Raw genomic sequence first — 23,139 nt, forward strand, 5'->3', positions numbered from 1 at the left:
AATGCCTGGGAATTTATTGTGGAATCATTCTCTCGAACACCAAATGTGGATGCAGGGTCGGCACAAGACATTTTGCCTGCCTGAGGCAAAGGATAAGATGGCACCCTGTCATTCCATGTGCAGAATCCAGCCAGACTGGAAACTGAAATTTACTTCAACGCTGGTGATGGTGCAATGTCCTCTGGTGTACCTGAGGGCCACAGGCTGGTTTAGGGGAGTGCAGGACAGGCCAGATACCATACGCAGCTCTTTCCTCCCAACACCTCACAGCTGCTCCCTGGCCCTCAGCATCTGCTGCTTGAGGCAGCTGTCTCATTCTGCCTAATGGCAGGGTCGGCCCTACATGGATGGCCTATCAGTTTGAAAGAGAAGTCAGGCCACACAAAAAACAGGTAAGGTTTCTACATATCTCGAGGATTTCTTTAGGTAGGCAGAAGTATATTAGGTTGGGAATTTTAAAAAGGTAGCGGGAGGAGGGAACTGAGAGGAACCCCAAAATCAAACATACTGATAAGGACCTGTGAGCTTCCAAGAGCTACAAGATGTTGAGGGAGGAGATGCAGAATGTGGAGTGTCATGTGAAAGAAGGGGTGGGGGTGGGGGAAGGAAGCTTGTGGGTGTATTTATTTACTTTTATTTTAAATATATATACAGCCTTTAAAGACAAACCGCCTTTCAAGGCAGTATACAAAAAAAGGGTACACGTACTTAACTAAAGCAGCCTGATTGAGTCTCTTAAGATCATACAGTACAGCGTTCCCCAACATGGTGCCCTTCAGATGTTTTGCACTACAACTCCCATCAGCCTCAACCACTGCTTGTGCTGGCTGGGGCTAATGGGAGTCATTGTCCAAAACATCTGGAGGGCACCATGTTGGGGGAGGCTGTTATAATAGGTATCTCGGAAGTGGGTTTTAGTATAAGGGGAAGTTGTGAACTTGGGGGAAAGGAGGACAGGAGGAGTGAAATCAGTGTGTGAATAAATTTTGGAGAAGTTGTGAAAGTTCCTGAATTATGTATGTGTTGCTTACTATTTGGCAAAGGCTTCTTAAGGGTGTAGTCCTATACATGTTTAGACTGAAAAGTGTCCTACAGCTCCCAGCATTCCCAGGCCAACAGGGCTGGCTGGGGAATGCTGGGAGTTTTAGGACTTTTTTTTCCTGTCTAAACATGTATAGAATTGCTCTCTGACTTGCTTTTCTTTTTCTCCACACTTAGTTTTCGAGCTCCTCAGAGTAGTGGTCACTAGTCCCCCACCCCACCCCCCGAATGCCCCGGAAAGATGCTATGTCATGGTGTAGTGCTATTCTGTAGCGCTGTTCTATGGAACAGAACAGTAGTGCTGTTCTGTGGAGCATTATGTATTTTTGACTGTTGTTACCCACTTTGAATATTTCAGAGTTGGAAAGAGGGAAATAAAATTATCCAAAACAAACAAACAAACAAACAAACAAACACAAAGCAAGGTGTATTTGAAAAAAAAAGGTAGAACTTTTATTTTTCTAAACAGCATATGTACTTTTTACAGCATATGTTTAACTATATACACACAGGCATTATATTGTGCATGTTACGTATATACTCTGAAGATTTTTAGAAAGGAAGAAAAAGTATAGATTCATATGAGGGATGAAAGTCTTGGGCCATCCTTTCCATTTTTTTTTTTTTAAAGAATGATTATGGCTCCCTCCCCTCCCTAGTATATTAAAGGCACAATCCTGTGTGTGTTTAGACAAAAAAAAGCCATACAACTCCCAGCATGCCCTAGCAAGCCAAGGTGGCCGGGGCATACTGGGTTGTAAGACTTTTTTCTGTCTAAACACGAATAGGATTGCACCCTAAGCCTGACCTACACATGCACGGGAATGTGGTGGTAGATCTCTGAAGTAGTAAAATAAAGTCCACTGCCTCCGACTGGGGGTTTGTGGAACAAATTACCACTGGATTCTCGTCTACCTGAAAAACTCCATGTGAGTAGAAAACTAGCCAAGTGAGAAACTAGCATTTTTCTCCTTGATGTGCTAGATGTTTAGCGTCAGGAGTTTATTTTTCATGGGCAGCATTCAAAATGGGGACCTCCCCTGCCCTCAAACCCTAAAGTGGTACAGTCCATTCTACCAACTCATTCCACTGTATTTGCAGGCTAAGCTTCTATTTGGGGCACAACTACAGCTAACTTTGCACAGATGCGGATACCATGTCAGGGTAGGCAACCTGGTACTCTGCAGATGTTTGGGACTACAACCCCCATACCCCCTGATCATTGGCCATGCTGGCTGATGGGAGTTGCTGTCCAAAACATCTGGAGGGCATCATGACTACCCCGGTCTATATAGACCGACATACACAGTTTTAGTAGAAGTCTTCAGTGGCCTAATATTGTCACAGTCCCAAGAGAAGAGTTTTGTGCCATGTGCAAGCCTGGGCACAAGGCAGAAATTTCTTTTTTGGCAAGATGAAGGAGATTTGTTCGAACACCTTTTTTCCCCAGAGTTGACACAATACACAGAGCTTTCAAGAGCCAAGCTTCCAAACTATGTGGTTTCCAATTCATCTGTCTGCCATCCTCTGAATAGCCAGCCTGATTTGAGTTTTACTTTGCCCAACTGTGGCATTAGCAGAGTGATGAACAAGGGTTTAGGGGAAAGTTAAATTAGCATCTCAAAAGCCAATTACAAACCTATAAAACAGATTAGTATATTTCCAAAAAGGCCACAAACATGGCAAACTGTGTCACAGTGCAGCTATTCAGGATCATTGTTAAATGTAATCTCTTAATGAACATAATCCTGATTCTCCCATTATTTAGTTTTCTAAATCCAGAGCCTTATGAGAAATCAGGCTCAGATATTCTTTTCTAAGCCTTCACAAGAGTTGCAAGTGGGTAGAAAGAGAAATGTGGGAGCAAACGTACTGTTATCTAATTGCTAGCCGAACCTCAGCAATTGAGTTCTTCCTAGGTGGCAAATGTAAAAACGAGAAAGCTGAAAGCGAAATTGTTAATCTTCTCCATCAATGTGATGGATGTGTCTTCAAACATTTTGCTACTGCAAAAGAGCAAGACATCAGTTTTAGGAAGACTACCCAAAGGATGGTGTGCATTTTGGGAAGAAGTACTTTTAAAAGGGGAAGAGAAAAAAAAAAGGGTCACAGAGCAATGCAAACCTGTTTTGACATTTGAATCCATAATTTCAGTTCAGTGTGTGTGTGTGTGTGTGTGTGTGTTAAAGTGCAAAGCTACAAGTCTTTATTCAAAGTATGCCAATTCCATTCTGGAAGGAAGGAAGGAAGGAACGAAGGAAAACAAAAAGAAGGAAGGAAAGACTGTTACAGTCCACTGAAAATTCAAAAGGCAACGTTTGTTCTTCCCAATATTATCAACTATCATAATTTTGCCATTCCCAGTATAGAGAAATTCTCCGGAAGAATGCAACAGGATGGAAACTGCTTTTGAAGTCACTCAAACATAAGCAGACATTGTTCCCCAAAAGTTACTTCTTTTTTATTACTTAAGACACCCCCCCTTTTTGGAAGGGAGGAAGAGTGCAAATATAGCGAACCCCTCTGAAGGGGTGTAAGAATACAGAATAGAGGTTCAAGGCATTGTTCGTTAAGGCTGCAGTTCATCTCCATTAAGGATCAACACAACACTGCAAAAGTCAGCAGGCACAGAGGCAAATGCAGCCCTTCCCCCCCCCCACACACACACAGCTTCTCTCCTCCACACAAAAGGCCTCTTCTGAAGAAGCTCACCTGTTGCCTTCTCTCTCTGCCATCTGTGCCCCTTTCTTCTTCCTCACAACCCTCTCAGTGGCTTGAGCCTGGGCTACACAAATAGCAGCTGAGGTGGTGAAACTGTTCCAGGACTGTATCTAAGAATTTATAAGCATTTTCTCAAAGATCCTGCTTTTCTGTCTGACAACAGGCCCCCAGCAAGCTTATGGATAAAAGAAAACTAACACAAAATAAATGTAAAGTTTTACAAAATATATAAGGCAGCAGTGGACACCTGTTTGAACACTCCCTTCCTTGCACATGGCAAACAAGAATGTCAGGGAGAAGTCTAAACTAGAACTCTTCTCCCTGACATCTAGTTTTCTATATGCAAGGTGCTTTTAAAAAATGTCATGGCAAGTATTCAGTCAGGCAACCCACCCACTGCAGTCTGAAACGCAGGAAGAAATTTCCCATGTTGTCTTCTGTTTGGACAGACCCATCTGAAGTCTAGGTAGAATCCACACACATCCAGATCCCCACAATATGAACATTGCCCAATTGGCTCGATTTACATGAGGCTACGAAAGATCCATGGGCCATTTGTGTCCCATGCATGCACATACTTGGCCCAAGTCCCAGAGAATTCCAGGATGGTACAACAGGATACTTATGAGGCATCTTCCAATGTCCATGTCCTGTATTCCTGGTGGGATACTGCAACACACACCTGATAATTTCATCTCCGTTGCTTACCATGGGAAGCCAGCTAGGGTCACTGCAGCACCTGCACCACCCATTCTCACTTGGGTGTCCCAACAAGGTGAGCCCCCTTCTACTGGTGGAGACATGGTGTGTCCAGGTGGGTGGCTGCCACAGGGGTGAGGTTGTTATCAGGCGTGTGGACCTGTTCTGTGAAAAGGCTGTGTGCCTCTCCAACCATTCACACGTACATTCCTTCATGCTGTCCCCCGCAGCATCTGAAAGAGGGTGGATATGTCAAACGGGCTCCGTTTCATGGATCAGTAGGGCAGTTTCACAAGTTCTGGTCTGCATGGTTCACCGCAGCTTGTGGGTCAGAAGTGCCAAAGAGCCCTACTGATCCTTGTAATTAAAACATCTGGCTATGCCCTGTGCGCTCAACTGCTGTGGGCTGCTACCAACAGGCCTGTGGGAGGAACCAGTGGACCATAGAGAGAAAGACTAGAGGGCCACAAGCCGCCATTTCCGCACCACAACCCTCATAGCACCCTACCCCTCCCAGCTCAAACCAGCCAGGCAGCTGCCAATGCAGCCTGGCTGTTATCTTCCCAAAGCACCCGCCTACCTTGCTGGGACCCATCTCTTTGAGAAAAAGGCCAACGTGCTCCAGATCACTTCGATGCTGCACAGCCCATGCTACTGTCAGCCGTGCATATTCCAGTGGGAAAAGCAATCTAATACTGTAATATTGAGTTAGACGATGCCACATAATTTCCATACTATATGTAAACGGAAGGGGTTCTTGGATAAATATATTCAAGGCGCATCTCAGCATATACATAAGAGCAAAAGACCAAAATAGAAATTCCATATATAAAGATGTATTAAAAAGTATATAAAGCTTTGGTCAAAAGGGTTGTCATAACAGCATCCATTCTGAGCCAAATGTATGCCTTGCCTTCCCTCTTAAGGAACCCCCTCCAGTTAAAATCACCCAGAATGCAGTGCATCAAGTTCTTAGTGCAGTCTTCCCCAACCTGGACACTCTCCAGATGTTCTGGGACTAAAACACCCAGCCAGGCTATGATGGGAATTGTAGTCCAACACATCTGGAAGGTGCCACATTGGGGATGGCTCGCTTAGTGGTTATTTAACTTCAAAAAGCTTGGCAGGAGAAAAGGAAGGGAGGACGTCAGAACCCAAAGAGGTGGTCATCTTTTCCTGCCGCTGTTGCGGAATCAACTTTGTCCCAATCTACAGGTGAGAGGTTTTCAGCACTTTGGATGTCTTGAGCAGTCAGGCCAATGTCGAGGACTTGGGGGTTGGTTCGAGACTGTGCCAGCCTGAAAGAAAAATAGTAACTGTGAAGGGTCCTGCAGAGAGCTGTGGATGCAAGCCTGTCACAACAGCCAGAAACAGCACCACGACCAGGTTTAGATGGGCAGCAGGTGATGGTAGAATAGAATGGACCACTTCTGACTACAGCCAAGGGATACTTCCAAATGCTTCCTCATGTAAATAAATAAATAAATCCCCACAAAAAGGGAAGTAGCCATGTTCTAATGCAGTTCTTTGCCTGCTGTTCTGGCTTTCTATTGGCAGGGAGTGTTTTCACTTGGGATGGTGTGAATCTGGCCGTTTTGCTTTCTCCCCAAAGCCAAGAGGGGATCTCAGTCCAAGGCTTGTCCGCAGACTGCTTGGGAATGGAAACTGAACAGTGCACTCTGGCTTCCCCCTACCTGGGGACTGCAACTCCCACCATTCCCAGCTAGCATGGCCATTTGGAGGGCACCAGGTGGGAGAAGGGTGGTGTAGAACCGGCAGCAATGAATGCTTCTGTAGTGCTTTCAGAAGTGCTCGACACCCTTCATGCGCATCCTCTCAACAACCCTTTCAACTCCTCTGTGCAAGGCTGGCCTGAGGAATTCTTATCAGCTGGGGCAGGGCAGGGGGATTGGTTGGTCCAAGGCCACACAATAAGCTCATAAATAAAAAGCTGAGATTTGGACCAGGGGCTGGGTGGTACTCACATGCCAATAGTACCACTCAAAAGAATCAGCCAAGATGCCACTCTAGCCAGATAATTCATCTTCCCCTGGGGGACAGTCTTCATACAGAAGCCTTCTGACCTACAACTCCTCCAGTGGAAGGCTGTATAATTGGGCCAAGTCTAGAAAGAATTTTTCACTGGCTGGGTTCACACAACATGTTAACCAACACCCAGTGGTTGAGTGTGGGTTGCTGGTGAACCATGAATTATTGTGTTATCTGAACCCAGGACATTTTCCGCAGGGTGGCTTGTTAACCATGCAGTGTAGCTTGTTAACCACCCTGAACAACCCAACAACAAACCATTGGTTCTCAAGGTGGCTTGTTCAAGAAAAATAAGCCACACTGCATGATTAACAAGCCACCCTGTGGAAAATGTCCTGGGTTCAGACAACATGCTAACCTATGGTTCAAAAAACAACTCACAGTTCAACGAACGACCCACATTCAACCGCTGATTAGGTGTTAGCATGTTGTGCAAACCCAGCAGTATCTCAGCCAAGTGCACCACTTGGAAAGAGGCAGGTGTCTGTGTGTGTTTGTATGCACAAAATTCCATGTGGAAGAGAAATCTGAATTACCTATACACTTTCCCAGAGAATGATCTGAAGGTACAGGATGTGACTCAGCTGCTGAAGCTAAGAAACTTTGGCCCTGTACACTTCCACAAAGGGAGACCTCCTGGGAACCATACATAAGCCATACATAAACCATACACAGCACTACATATTGTGATTGCTGGGGTGGGTGGGGGGAAGAGGAGGAATGTTTCCTGCAACAAACACGTGAATTACAGAAGTAAAACACAGACATACACGCACCTTTAAACATTCAACCATCAATGTGTGAATCTGTCAAGCTCGATTTCACACAAGTTCTCCTTTTTCCAATGCTAAGTTTTGATTATGATTTTTTCTATTGTCTGCATGCAGATTTGCAAGAATTTTCATGAACATTTTTTTTAAGGTCTGTGTATTTTTTTCCAAAAGTATGCATTTTGGTGTACACTTTTGCAAATGTATACATTTCCCCTAGCTGAATAAAGTTTGTCTATGCAATTTTTTGGGCAAATGTACTCCTGTCGGGGGGGGGGGGGGGTTTGAAATATGAGCATTTTTTTGGAAAGAAACATTTTTGTGTGCTTTTTTTGTGAACTGCAACGCAAACTTTGGTAATTTATAGATTTTGGCAGCAAACTTGTGTTCTGGTTCATATTTAGGTTTGGGGAGTATAAATTTGTGAAGTTTGCACTGAAATGTGAACCAAACAAATTTCTCCTCCATCTCTTCTTTAATCACACTTGGACATCTAGTTGGGAAACTGAATTGGCCCAGGTTATATTGTGTATCAGCTGCAGCCATAAACATCAGCACTATCTGCTTCCTACTTGAAAGCCCTTCACCCCCCTCCTAAACCAAGGAAAATTTAATCTGTGCAGCTTTCCGGTATTTGATGCCTTCTTTCCCAGTCTGTTTATCAGGAGGTTCCAGCCAGACAAACCCTGCTCCTTCTAGAATCGACTGCTTGCCATTTTCTTTGTACTGAATGAACTGCTGGCTTTTGTATAAAACCCACCAACCCACACTAGCTGGAGCCAGGCACATCATTAGCAGAGGCCTTATCTCCCAGACAAAAGGCCACGCTGACCAAAAGATGATGAAGAAGAAGAAACGAAGTGCCACATTGGAACATCTCAATTTTCCTAGCTGCAGGATGGTTTTACAGACAGGCAGCCACAACGGCTCTCCAGTGCTGTCCACTTTAAATTCCAGTTGCTCACAGCAGCTCTGGCTGTTTCTGGAGAGGAGATCTGGAATCTTAACTCCTCCAGACAGCTGCATGGTGGTACAGGAATTGGTAATGGTAGCATCCATCCCAACGGTTCAGTGTCTATCGGGATCACCAGAAACTTTAGGACAAGGGAGATTTGAAGAGAAGTTCCACTTTCATATTCCTTATGGTTACTTTATCGCAATGCTAACTAACCTTCTCATGCAAACGATGTGCTACGTGGAGAATGTAAGGGCTGACAGCAAACAGGGCCAGATTAACCACTGAGTGGTAGGTGGCAGTATTGCAACTGAAACTCTCCCCACGACCTGAGTTCGATCCCAGCGGAAGCTGGGTCTCAGGTAGCCAGCTCAGGTCGACTCAGCCTTCCATCCTTCCGAGGTCGGTAAAATGAGTGCCCAGCTTGCTGGGGGAAAGGTAGTCATGACTGGGGAAGGCAATGGCAAACCACCCCGCTATAGTCTGCCATGAAAACGCCAGCAAAAGCGGCGTCCCTCTAGGAGTCAGCAGTGACTCGGTGCTTGCACAGGAGGAACCTTTCCTTTCCTTTTTAAGTATGCTGTAGTTTAGTCTCACTTGAAATCCCCCCCCCCCCAGCCTATGCTAGGGAAAATAGATGGGATACCTAATATTGTATTTGATCCCCCGCCCAATAGTTAATAGCAGTGAGGTGGTCTTTGTTTCCATTATAGAAATCGTACCGGGGGGGGGGGGAGGCACTTCCCTCGCACTGCACCCCGATCTACACTGGTGTCAGGAATGATCCTGAGCATGTGGAGATAGTTAGCAGCTCAGATTCAGACTGGGAACAGCCAGAACTGGGGGAGGTTTCCTCCCTAGTGAGCTCAGATATGGATAGACATTCTTTTTGAGGAACTTGGCTTGCAGATGGCTCAAACTGAAGGCCCCCCCCTTCCTCCCCCGTGAGAACCCAGGTCTCGGAGGAGAGTGCGGGGTGTGACCTGAGGGATGCTAGAGTCCAGCACAGGGCAAAGAAGGAAAAGTTAGAGGCGGAGCTCAGACGTTCCACCTGGTTGGCTATGCATTATAGCTTACATAGGGGAACACAACTGTAAGGAAGGGGCATCCCCCCCTAAGCTATTCTGGTGTCTCTGATTCCCACTTGGCTTGTCTATTGACATTCATAATTATGTGGAGTAGCTGTTTTCCTTTGTAGTCTGACAGTCTCCGAGGATGTGCGTTTGTAAGGAACCTGGTAGCTAACAAAGTAGTGAGCCCGAAGCCTGATGCCTTGGAGTGTGTGATTGCCAATGGAGAGAACCAAGGGACCTGACACTGGGGGGCCTCAAGGCTGCTTTTGGGTCCCTCTAAAAGTGGGTAGATCCCATCATGGAGCTCCCATGTCACATCTAGTCCTCAGGAAGAGGGTGTGGGGGGAGCAGGAGGCAGCCAGCTTCCCACACCTATGAGCACACATGGGCGGATCCTGTTTCAATCACACCTCTCCCTGTCCAGATGATTGGTGCAAGGAAAAGTGCCGTTCAGCTAGGCAATGGGGAGGGGGCCCTGTATGATGGGACTGCAACGTAGGACGAGGGGAAGTTTAAACCTCCACATTCCTGCATCCTGAGATGGTGTCATTGACCAGGACTCCGAACCCTCATCCTCAGAAAATCCCAACCCTTCAACCGCAGAAGAAGCTGCTCCTGGGTTAACTATTCAGGGAGAGGACTTGGTTACAGAAAGATGTCCTGAGGCTTCCAACTCGTCGTGACCCAGTTCACCAGGAAAACCCGAGGGACCTCCCCACCCCATCCCCACATCCAGAGGTCATATTGCCATCTTCAGACTCTGAAGACTCCAGCCACAAAGACACCAGCATGCCAGCGACACTGCAGAGTGAGGCTGCTACAACAGACCAGGGCCCTAGTCAGTATGGAGGCAGGGCTAACCAGTCTAAAAGAAGCTACACTCCTACTTAAGGTTCAGTCATGATCTGCTGCTTGTTGGAGCAATGTACAGCCATGCTTATCTGGCTTCCAACACCAGCACCACTCTGAGCTTTCTATGGTGCTGGGTTACCTGACTTGCCCAAAACACTGGTAAAGACCAATTCATAGTGGAACCATGTAACCCAGGGAGCAGCAGTGCCCAATAATGCTAAGCCCTCACTAAAATCGAGGCATAACAGAGCAGATGGGTGTGTGTGCGTGTGTATGTGTGAGAAAGAGAGAGAGGAGAGTGGGAGCAAGAGGGGGATGCTGGGCCTGATCATGCCCACATGCCCATCACCAGCATGCAACCTTCAATAACACTTGTGGGTAAAAAAGATTGCCCACCATTCCTACTTTAAAATGCCAATGTCTTTTTCATAGTATGGGAGAGGGAATTCTGAGCTGTTTAAGCACCTATTGAATTTCTGCCTGTCCCTTGAGCCAGGAAGGTACTGGATTCTCTCTACTTGGATTCATCTTGAGCACACTTCTAATGTTATGCCACTTAGGAGAACCAACAAGCCATTCAGCAACAGGGGCTCTCTCTTTTTGTACAGACACCGCTGATAATGAGCGCTGTACATTGGCATTTTTACTTAAGCATGTTTGTAAAAATGATAAAGTGTATACGCTTCATTACTTCTGCATTAGTAAAGCTCTGAGCCAAATCCTTGCTCTTTTTGTTATTTTATTTATTTATAGTAAGCTGCTTTGATATTAATGGCAGGCACCCATTTGCAACAATGTATATAAACGAGGTTTTATATTGTAAAGGATGTTTTGAACAGTACATTGTGACTTTTAAAATAACCTGCTCTGTGCAGATTTTGGACAATAGTCCCCAAGTTCAGTACAGAACTTTGTCTTAGCATTTATTTCCCTGAAATATATTTTTCTTGGTTGCCAAATCTTTGAAGTCTTTTCACATCTTTTGGAAGGAGGAAAGGTGGTTTAGAAACACTGTTAAAGAGAAACCCTATGGCACCTGGAGAGCATTTCAGGGACCCGCAGGATATGGTGGATTCCGCCTCCAGAGACCAGAGACCGACTGCGGGAGGTGGAATCCAACATCACTCTGTTCCAGCTCCTCCTCACAGCTGCTGTGGGAAGTACTGCAGGGGCTGCTCATCTGAGGCTGCAACAGCAACCTTGGCGGAGCTTAGGGAGGATGAACAGCGGGCAGGGAGGGACGAGGTCAGGATCCACAGCATCCTACAGCCTCTCCATTGCCATCCCTGCCCACCTCCAGTATGTCAGCTAGAAGGGCTCAGAGCAGTGGAGGCTGGTGGCTCCTATGTCAGTGGGGCAGTGATCTCCCCTGGGTTTCAGTCAGAACTGTAAAGGAGCTCTGCACTTGGATAGCTCCTTTAGAATTCTGAGTGAAACCCGGAGCGGATTCACCACCCTGCTGACATAGGAGCCACCAGCCCGCACTGGCTCAGAGGCCTGTCTAACTATTTATAGCTGTATTTATTTTTTTTAGGGAGGACCGGGAGGCGGAATTGCTTCCATCATTCCTCCTCCCTTGCCTGGCCTTTGCGGGCAGGGCATAGGATAGACAGAGGTCTTTGATCTTGGAGCTCCCTGTCTATCAACAGATTTATTATCTCTTAAATCAATCAATAAAATACATAAGATATAAATAAAGGCACCTGACTTTTTGCACCTTGCACTGGCATTCATGGTCATTGCCTAGGTGGAATCTCAAAACTCCAGGGAGGGAGGCCAAAAGGATCGGGAGGTCTTAGTCCTCTTCTATGGCTAGCAAAAGCAGAATATATTGTGTAGGAAAATGAGCAAATCAAGGCAAATCTCAGCCATAGATGGCTTCACATCCTTGTTTCCCCTTGGCCCTGTGCTGGGAGCCCTTAACGGCATGTGTGTGTATGTTTCAAGCAGGCCTATAGTCTGGAAATCTCATAAGGGCACCACCTGGTTCCACTTCATTAGAAATGGTGAGTTGGGTGGCATGAAGGTCCCTTTGCCAACACATGCCATGCCAAAGTGCTGAGATTTGTTGAGAGATGGGCGAATCTGCCAATTGTGGTTCTGCTCAGTTTCTCATTTTCTGTTCGTTTCGGTCCACTGCCGCATCAGTGTATAAATATTGTTTTTTTAAAGGGCCAAATGAAGATTCATGTGCATTTTTGTGTGTGCTTCTCCTAGGATACATGTTTTTGTGCACACCTTCCCTGGAGCAAGCATTTTTGCGTCATCTTTTGCTAGCGTGCACCTTCCCCCGCCCCCAGCTATTTCCCTCATTGTAATGCATTCCCGTGCATAACTTCACCACTGTAAGCACTTTTCCCTACTGTATGGATCACTGTTGTGCGCACTGTCCCCTAATGTATGCATTTTGTGTGTGCATTTTTAAAGTGGAGAAATGCAATGCAAGATGTGGAAAAGTGCAAATTTCAGTGCACAACTGTATTCTGGGTCACTTGTAGGTTTGGGAGGTGCAATTTGGTAAATTCAGACAAAAATGTCAATGGAATGAATTTCTCACCCATCTCTAGAGCTCTGTAGCTACCACGCCAAGAAGAGAGTTTCTTCCCATCCCTCCTCTTTCAGGAATTACTGCCTGGAGACTTAAAAGGTGCCTTCAGCGCAGGGATGGTTAATGTGGTACCCATGGGCTTCAATGCGCCCCAGCCACTTTTCTTCTTGTCAATAAGGTGTCCTACCCTGCCCACTTATTTTTTAAAAAATAATACATTTTCTTAATAGCAGCCAAGGTGTCTGTGGGCGCTGAAAATTATGGCTTCAAACAAGTTGTTTAGTGTGTTGAGACTCTGCCTTCTACTTAAATCTGTTGGGCAAGTTACTTGTCTTTTGCCATGCCTCTGATGGCAGCCATGTTGTGGTGGTGCCCAGGACCGTTTATCAAATTGTGAAATGTGCTCATGGTCCCAAAAGGTTGCCTACCCCCTGCTTTACGTTACTTGTGAAAAATGTCCTGCAGCCCAGAAGTGTGCATGTGTGCACAACACCCACAAAATGAGAGGCCCTTTCCTCCAAGACGTAACACCATTCCCTTCTATTCCCCACTGTAAAAGTTAACCTGCAATGTAATTTTAAAAAGTAAAAACAAAAACAGAGAGAGCTTTCCTCAATTCTTCTTCTCAAAATGGTCCAGCAGGGATGTTTAAAAATTATGCCAGAGATGTGGCAACGCGGACAGTTCGAGTGAAAAACTGACAAGACCCTCAATGCCTAAATGGGGAAGAATGAGAAGAGGCAGCGGAAAAGGTTCTGATTTGCAAAATAACCTCAACGTGCTTTGTAATGCTGAGGCTGACAGACCTTTGTAGCCTTTGAGATGACAGCATCGTTTGAAAGAACATCTGTTCAGGACTTGGACATTCTTCCTAGCCACGTTGGCCTCCACTGCCGCATTAGAGGCTGGCTGCTAAGAGACTAACCCAGCTGTGTCCATTCTGGCACCCTCAAGATGTGCCAGACTACAATTCCCATAATCCCCAACCAGTGCACTATGCTGATGAGGGGGTGATGGGAGTTGTAGTCCAACAACTCAAGAGGATGCCTGGCTGAGAAAGGCTGGACTAGAGCTTTTTGGGCCTGCAGCCAGAATCCAGGGCTAGCAGAGCATGCAAAATATAAGGCTCCAGGGCCTTATCAAGGCCTTTCTGGGCTCTCCAATATTCCTTCTACACTCCACACAGTTCCATCTTTTTCAGAGCCAGTAAGTCACAAGTGGCTGACTGGTGTATTTACTCTAGGGATGTCAGATGAATCCGTCTGGGGGGTGGAGCTTGATAAGTTTTCATTGGCTCACCACCCAGGACTTCGATCCGTTTCCCACTAACTGGTGCAACCTGGTCTACAGCGAGTTGGGCCACTTAGAGGATTTTCCTTGGTTTTTATTTATACAAATTACAGCCATAATTTGCACAAATTGCGCAAAGTACAGTCACAGTTTGCACACATTTGCGCCAAATGCGCCCCCCCCCCATTTAAATACTGAAAAAGTCCCAGGAGTTCAGGGAAAACCCAGGGCTCAGCTTGCAAATGCAAGCCGAGTTGGGTGAGCAGTGGAAGTCCACTGAGCCCCAAAAGGGCCAGATTTCCAAGCAATGGGCATTCCCAATTTACTCATGTGTCTATCCACTGCTGAAATGGCCTCAGCTTCCCATTTAGCATCACCCCATGTGCTGGAGGTGAGCCGATATTCTTTGCACTGGGGAGGAGAGGCACATGAACCTCAAGAAGGGGACTCTGACAGCGGATCCTCCTTCAAAGTTTTCTCTTTTCTCCCCTCTCTTTGCAGCACCCTCCTGCGTGGAGTGGCTCCCAGAAGTGAAATTCCCCATGCTAAGTGTTGTGCATCGCAAAGAGTCTAGGAAATTAATGCCCATCCCATTCAGATGGAATTGGCATCGCTGCATCTGCTGAGTGGGATACGTAAGTTTCCTCATCAGGAGTGCAGAACCTCAGGTTTGTAGGCCACATCGGCCCTTCCCCAGAAAGCCACGCTTCTTCCCCTGGCCCCACTCCCTTTCCCCCAACTGCCAATTGTTTGGTGGCTTTTGCGCGTTTCCCCCCCTAAAAGGTTGAAATGCCTCTCCTAAGTGATAGTTAGTGATAGTTAGAGCTTTAAGCTTAAATATGCAGGTAGCTTTGGTATTCTGACCCCACCCATTTTGCCTCTGGCCCCACCCACCCCTGGAATGCAGCCCTGAAAAGCTTCTCTGAAATGGAATCCAGCCCTCTGTCTGAAAGAAGTTCAACATTTCTGGTTTAGGAGGACGGATGTTTGGGGAGGGCCGGAACAAGGAGAACCAGTAGTTGCCAGTCCCTCCCCAGTTCCTCTACCCCATTGTTCAATAAAGCACACAGTGAACATAGGAACACAGAAAGCTGTCTTATGCTGAGTCAGAGTGTTGGTCCATCTAGCCCAGTATTGTCAACACTGACTGGCAGCAGCTCTCCAGGTTTTCAGGCAGGTGTTTTTCCTGCCCTACCTGGAAATGCTGGGGATCAAATCTGGGACCTTCTGCATGCAAACCATGTGCTCTACCACTGAGATACACCCCCTCTCATTGGTCCATCTATCTTAGTACTGTCAACACTGACTGGCAGCAGCTCTCCAGGTTTTCAGGCAGGTGTTTTTCCTGCCCTACCTGGAAATGCTGGGGATCAAATCTGGGACCTTCTGCATGCAAACCACGTGCTCTACCACTGAGATACACCCCCCTCTCATTGGTCCATCTATCTTAGTACTGTCAACACTGATCGGCAGCAGCTCTCCAGGTTTTCAGGCAGGTGTTTTTCCTGCCCTACCTGGAAATGCTGGGGATCAAATCTGGGACCTTCTGCAGGCAAACCATGTGCTCTACCACTGAGATACACCCCCCTCTCATTGGTCCATCTAGCTTAGTACTGTCAACACTGACTGGCAGCAGCTCTCCAGGTTTTCAGGCAGGTGTTTTTCCTGCCCTACCTGGAAATGCTGGGGATCAAAACTGGGACCTTCTGCATGCAAACCATGTGCTCTACCACTGAGATACACCCCCCTCTCATTGGTCCATCTAGCTTAGTACTGTCAACACTGACTGGCAGCAGCTCTCCAGGTTTTCAGGCAGGTGTTTTTCCTGCCCTACCTGGAAATGCTGGGGATCAAATCTGGGACCTTCTGCATGCAAACCACGTGCTCTACCACTGAGATACACCCCCCTCTCATTGGTCCATCTATCTTAGTACTGTCAACACTGACTGGCAGTGGCTCTCCAAGGTTTCGGGCAGCAGTTCTTCCAGTCCTACCTGGAGATGCCTACCTGGAGAGGAGCCGTATCTGTTGCCTCCTCCACCTCCGCTGAGTGTATATGCGTCTACTGCTTTAATTTCCTGCCAAATACCTTCCATGGCAGGTGGGAAACTGATATGCAACCAGGAATCCAAATGGGCCATGCCAGCATAGGGGTGGGCAGTGTGTGGCCCTCCAGAAGTTTTGGCCTACGACTCCCATCCGCCCTAGCCAGCATAGCCAATGGTGTAGGCTGAGGGGAGTTGTAAGCCAACACATCTGGAGGGTCACACGTTGTCCATAGTAGAACTTCATCCCTCCCCCTCCCAGCACCATCACAGATACAATGTGCTTCTAGCTTCAGCACACTCAATTTTCCTACCTCCGTTTGTGAAAAAGCAGACATTTACCAACCAGGCTGCATCGTTTAGAGAATTTAATTCCCCACCGTATACACAAATTAGCTCCTGCCCTAAGATGTTATCAAAATATTTGACGTATGCAAGCGGCTGCAAATCCCGTCGTTCAATTAGCCAAACAGAGCGCTGCTGAAGGGGTCAGACTGCAACAGACGATTCAGATTAGAAGCGTTAAAAAAAAAAAGCAGTCACTAATCAAGTCTGTTTCCAGGGTAGGCCCCTGGTGGAAAAACGTTCAAGAAACAAATGATCATAATTACCTTGAAAATGCTTCATCCAGCCCGTCATCCATTGGCTTTGTTATAAAGAAAGCGGGGGAGAGGGGAAAAAATAAACCAAACTGAAATTAAAGTCATTCAGCTAGCATACAAGTGTTAAAATGTAGTTTTTGCATTGTATTTGCAATTGCTAAAAAAAAAAAAAAAAGGGGTGGGGACCAGCCTTGAAAATAAGCTCAAAAAATTACTAGCCTGCAAAATGTTTTACTAGCCCGCTAAGAGGCTAGCAGCATCTATTTCCATACAAGAAAGGAGAATCCCCTTCTATCCACGGCTACTTGTCAGGATGGCTTTATGCTACCTCCAGTATCAGAAGAAGTCTACCTTTGTATATCATTTGCTGAGGAGTATGAAGTATTGTGCTCATGTCCTGCTTCTGGGTTTCCTATGGGCAGCTGGTTGGCCATTGTGTGAATGGCATGCTCCACTAGATGGATCCCTGGTTTGATCCAGCATGGCTCTTCTTGTGTTCTCCTCTGTGGACAGCACGGAAACACAGGCCACTAGACTCTTAGCAGGCTAGTAAACAAAAGCCTTCTACCAGCACAGGAGGGACAGATCACTCCATCTTTCCTCTATCTTTCCTCTGCTTAGTTTCCACGCTGGTTGCGAAAGGCAGGGTGGAGGATCTGTCCCTCCTCCGTTAGCTCGCTCAGTCACCTGCATAGAATTCCTGGTCGCCTCTGGTGACTAAGCAAGTTACCAGTAGTTTTCAAAGTGTGCTCCTTGGAGACTCATCAGGGAACTCAGTACTGGCAGACAGGCTTCATTCCAGTTCTCAGTTCAGTACTCATCTTCCTCTTCAATGCACAACTGCAGAGAGTTGGGTGCATTCTCTAGGATAGCCATGACCAGACCTCTCTTGTGGGATCCACTTTTTTGTTGTTTTGTTTTTTACACTTTTACCAGATCCACAAAGTCCACCTATCAGAGCAGGGTGCAAAATATTGATGGGGGAAGGGAGATGCAAAATGGTGGCTCAAGAGGTGGAGGCTATTACCTACTGCATCCCCATGAGACATATGCTGGGATAACCTGTATATATGCATATAAATCCGTATACAGGTTACTCCTGATCAGAGAAATTCTTAATTTTATGGTAGCGATGTTTGAACTAGTAAAACTAAGTAAGGGCCCAGAAAGATTGATAGAGGAGGGCAATAGTTCGTCAAGTCGATGGAGTTGCAATATGGACCCAGTGGCTTCATTCACTAAACCCTGGTTTAGGTTAACCATGGTTTCTGGCTTTAGTCATGAATTGTCATGCAGACCAGCAAACAAACCACAGCTTGTTTTCCCTATTACTATTTTCTTTCTCTCCCACCCATTTGTCAGTCTTTAGAGTGGTTTCATTCTCAGGCTACTCTTGCTGGATGACTTTGTTTCTGGTTGGACAGTGCAGCAAACAAACTGGAGATAAGCTATGCTTTGGGGTTCAGACATCACAATAAGCTATGGTTTAAACAAGCCAGAGTTCACAACCCAACAAACCATGGGTTCTTTCTGGGTTGTTGTTGATTAACAAACCATGGATTGTTTGCAGGGATGGGTTCAGACACAACAATAAGCCACATTTCAACAAGCCACACCATGGCTTAGTGTTGTGTGAACCAGGCCAGGATCTACAGGTCCAGATCCACTGAAAAGAACAGTTTATATTTCATTTCAACAACAAATGAAAAATGTCCTTCAGAATCAGGCCCAGTAGCTCAGGAGTGGGCAGTCGATAGATCTGGATCTACTGGTAGATCTCTGAATGATTTGCCATAGATCAGCAAGGATTTCTAATTTCCAATTGTTTAACAACAGCAGAAATAAAATGACTTCCCTTCTGCCCTAAATTACACTGCTGAAATGAAGAAATCTTTTGAGTACCCAGGAGTGGATTTGTGCATGGAAAAGGAAGAGCTCCATTCAGTTCTAGTACCCCCATCCCCCAAATTCCTGGGCTCAGAATTCTTTCAATGCTAAGTCTTTTGCACGAGACTCCATTTGGAGAAAAAACAACAACAAAGTAGATCCTGCAAGCCTGAAGTATGCCTACCCCTGCAGTAGCTCATCAGGGTCTCGCTAAGTGTGATCCGTTATCGCTTGCACATTTTGCAGAGACTGTGGAATGCTCCTGCCACACTTACCCACACAACGTTGTTGTTTTCTGATGAACGCGGCCTGAAGATGGTGCCGTCTAAGTGCACAGACTTGGTGTTTGCGGTCCAAGGAGTCTTGGCAACGTTCTCCAAGTCTAGCAGGTTTGCTGTGGTGACTGCTGTGTGTGGACAGGAATGCAAAGGCAGGAAATTAAGGAAGATGAGATATAGGAGAGGAAAGATTTAAAGCAGCATAGGGACATAGGAAGCTGCCTTATGCTCAGTCAAACCTTTGGTCCATCTACACTGACTGGCAGCGACTCTCCAGGGTTTCAGGCAGGATTCTTTCCTAGCCCAACCTGGAAATGCCAGGAATTGAAATGGGGATCTTCTGCATGCAAAGGATGTGCTCTACCACTCTGCCATGGCATTTCCCCACTGATGGCTATGCTGGCTGGGAATGATAGGGGTTGCAGTCCAACGTATCTGGAGGGTAACAGGTTGGGGAAGGTTGGTTTAGAGCATGCAGGACAGAGCTCCACCTTCAATGTAAAATTCTCTTGGATTCACCAGTTCCCAGGAAGGCAAGAAGAGTGAAGCCAGGGGCTCACAACTGCACCTGCCAAGTTACCAGTAGCGAGCTATTTTAATATTTTTCAACAGTCTAGGGGTCAGTGAAAGAGGTTTGTCTGTGGGCTGACATTAGGGATGTATGGTTTTTATAAAGCCCATTCCGTCTGTGTTTCACGGACTGTCAGGTGCCTTTTGTCCTGTTGTCACTGATAGAATCGGATTTCCCCCCCAATTTTTCAAAAATGTGCAAATCCCCCCCCCGCAATGTGCAAATCCCCTCATAAAATGTGCCCCTCCCCATGTGCATTTTTATGCTTTAGCCTATGGGGGAATTGGACATTTTTGGCTGGAATTTTTTTATTTCATGTATTTTTCTATGACTAAGTTGGTTAACATTCTGGAAAGTTAAAAAAAATAGTTCACAAGTCTGTGGAATCCGTGTGACTGAGGAAAAGCTGGTCTGCTGTGGAATCTGTGGGTTGGATTCATAGAAATCCAAGCTCATTTGATTCCACTGCGGATTTCTCCAACATCCCTGCCTGACACCAACATCTGAATACCAGTTTTGGATTGTATTTTTTAATTGATATTTTAGTGTTGTTATGGCTTATGGGCAACGAATAAGATTAACTACTACTCTTGCCCTATGATTCTTTCTGCATCCCCAGAAGGACAAGCCTCAAACCTGAACTATGTCCATCACCTGCAAGGGGCCAGAAGAGTCTGCCATACCTCGTGCTGCTGACCCCTCCGTCCCCAACATACCCCAAACAATATGGTACTTATGTGTTGGATTTTAATTGTTGTAAGCAGCTTTGGGAACCAATCTTAGCTGGAAGGCGAGGTATAAATGCAACAAAACAAAAACACAGACAAGCAATATATTAGCTCAATGTGCAAAATGGTTAAAAAACAAACATCAGTCATTGAGCCTTCAGTGTGGTGGCCCCTTCCTGTGGAACTCCCTGCTTTTGGAGGTCAGGCAGGCGCCAACGTTGTGTTCCTTCCAGCGCCTCCTAAAGACATTGTTGTTTTGAGAGGCCTTCCTTGCCTGACCAGCCACGGTTTATTAAATTTGACCTTATTGGAATGTCTTTTTAGAATATTTTAACTGTTTTAACCTGGTGTTTTATTCTTTTATCTTTTATTGTTCACCACTCCAAAATCTTCTGATGTGGAGTGGTATATAAATATTGTAAGTAAGTTAGTAAGTAAATATATAACTTGTTGAAAAGTGTGTGATCCATGCTTAATTTACAAAGAAGTGCTGGGAGATACCTGCTTAGATGCCAGGCTTTCTTAAGCTGCTCATCCAAATCGTGTGTGTTTTGAAGGGGACAGGCAGTGTTTTGTCAGCGGGGAGAGGGAACCCCAGCACACAATGAATGAATGAATGGAATGAATGAATGGAACCCCAGCACACAATCGGAGTTATTACTACTTCACATATTCTAGGACGCATTGTTATTAAAACCATGGCCTAGTGGGCTGTGGCACTATATTTATTGACTTCTTCCAGCCACAAGACATTGTCCCCTGCTGCAAGGCAGCTGCAACTGATCCTTTTGTACCAGGGATGTTGAACATCTTTCAGCCAGAAGGCTGAATTCAATTTTGGGGATCCTCTCAGGGGCTGCAGTATGGGGGGGGGGGAGAATGGGGGCAGGGCCAAAAAATTCTAGCATATTTTAGCTTGGAGCTCGTACTGCCAGTAACTAAGCTTTAGGAGAAGCACTTCAGCCTTTTAGAATGGGAAAAAAACTGCACAAAAGCCAGGAAACCACCGAACGGTTGGTGGTCGAGGGACTGGGACCCCAGACAGGCTGTATTTGGTCCATGAGCTTGGGGCACCGCACCTCTGCATTATACTCCATACCCCGAGCCCAACATTGCATTGCAGTCCACACTGCACAATGCAGACTTGCATTGCAGTCCACACTGCTTCAATTTAAGATGGTGACGTTTTTGTGATGAATAAAAATTCCTCCATGTCATTTTAGGAAAACACATCTTTTGCATTCAAATCTCAATATGCCCTACTTTTCTTTCTTTCTTCAAATAAGCATATATTTGAATTGTAGAAATCCTCAGCAACACAAGGAAGCTGGGAGCTTCTGGAGGCAAGTTTGCAGCACAGAAAAGTAGAAGATTTTGTAGACAAACTTTCCTCCCGTGTATGCAAACAGATATGGCGTTAATTTGTTATCTGTTGCTGATCACCATTTTTGCTGGAGAACCACACAGTATTTTGGTACTCTGCTTAGGAACATGGGCCTCTCCCACATGTCGAAAATGATGGATGTGGCATTTTTAGGGACACAGAAATGTCAACATCCAACATGCACACTCTGCTGGTAGATAATCATTGCACAGATAGAGGAAACGCTGAAAAAAAATTTCAATGTCTTAAGAGGCTATTGCTGACACAGGCTGGATTTAGCATACTATGCCTGTGTTTTCTTTGAAGATTGTATTTTAGCTGCTGTGCCCACCTTCCTTGTGTTTCATTTGATATTACTAATTGGTTCTGATTGTGTGATTTTAAATCACTTTAAACTGCCTGGAGTAATGCATATGCTTTACAGAGGTGGGGTAATTTTATGTATGTATGTATGTATATAATCTGTTTTCCGCTGTACACAGCCCTGAAATCTGATGTGTTGAAGGGAGCATAAAAATGGTTTAAAATATATCTATATATCTATATATCACACACATATACACAAGGTTGGATCCAGACTTGGTCATATATAGCACAAACCCACTGAAATTAATGGGACAAGTTAGTCATGACCAACTACGTGTCATAACAACTTAAGTCCCATTGATTTCAATGGATGTACTCCAAGTATGACTAAGTCTGGATCCAACCCATTATTTACATTCAGACACACACACCCCTGCAAAAAAAATTACCAGTAGCCAAAAGCTCTACAAAACAACTCTATCCATGTTTATTTGGAAGCAAGTCCCACTGATTTCAACAACGTTACTCCCAAATATCTCATTTAGTTATTAAATTTTAATCTTGTCCTTCCTCTAAAGAGCTCAGAATAAGGTGCTCCCCACCCACGCACCCCCATTTTATGGACACAACAACCCACTGAATTAAGCTAGGCAGAGAGAGAGAGTGAAATCACAGGTGAGGGAGAATTTGAACCCAGGTCTTCCCTAACTACTATACCACACTGGCTCTCATAGGCCTTGCTGGTCATTCCCAAATGAAAGGAATGTCGCTATGAAGAACCCCGACAGCGGGCCTTCTCTGTAGTGGCACCCACCCCTGGAAAACCCTCCCCCATGCAGTTTGGGAAGCAGAAAATGTGGCATCTTTCAAGGGCCTCCTAAAAACACACCTTTTCACCCAGTCTTTCCCTGCTGTTCCTTTCCTTTCTAACTGCTGTTGGATTTTACTTTGGTTTTACTTGCTACTTTTAAACTTTTAAGTTTCATATTATGTTTTATCATGTTGTATTTTATGGTTTTAATTGTTGTGAACTACCCAGGGAGCCTCAGCTGTTGTGCAGCATAGAAATGTAATATAATAAAAATAAAATAAAAAATACATGTAGAAAGGGCTGCAGCCTTAGTTGGTTTAATTGGTAGTGTGGTCAACTAAAGCCTCTGATGACTAGCCAGCATGGGAAAATTTTAATCAGCAGAGTTAAGGGTTTACTTTTCTGAGGCTACTTTGATTATGGTGTGTTACTGTAATAGGGAATAAAAAGGAAAATATTGAAGTGGTAGATTCCTCTATCCATTAGCGTCTAATGAGTGGAAGATTGCAATTATTAAGATGCAAGTTCT

General features: G+C 45.5%; 1 protein-coding gene across 4 annotated transcripts in view; it reads right to left on the reverse strand.

The window, feature by feature from the left end:
* Positions 1-1,466: 1,466 nt before the first annotated feature.
* Positions 1,467-23,139, reverse strand: part of LDLRAP1 (low density lipoprotein receptor adaptor protein 1) — a 113,506-nt gene continuing 91,833 nt past the window's right edge. For 2 of the 4 annotated variants that reach the window (XM_084815866.1, XM_084815867.1), the window contains exons 7-9: positions 18,808-18,938; positions 16,655-16,689; positions 1,475-5,759 (exon numbers count right to left, since the gene is read on the reverse strand). In XM_084815866.1, coding sequence (XP_084671992.1) covers positions 5,609-5,759; positions 16,655-16,689; positions 18,808-18,938 — 317 coding nt within the window. In that variant the 3' untranslated portion in view covers positions 1,475-5,608. Of the gene's footprint in view, positions 5,760-16,654; positions 16,690-18,807; positions 18,939-23,139 lie in introns of all 4 variants that reach the window. The other 2 variants (XM_084815864.1, XM_084815865.1) reach the window with 2 other exon arrangements.

The sequence above is a fragment of the Heloderma suspectum genome, chromosome 10 (genome assembly GCF_057233095.1).
Source record: "Heloderma suspectum isolate Gila_16-S chromosome 10, 16-S_ref, whole genome shotgun sequence".
NCBI lineage: Eukaryota > Metazoa > Chordata > Lepidosauria > Squamata > Helodermatidae > Heloderma > Heloderma suspectum.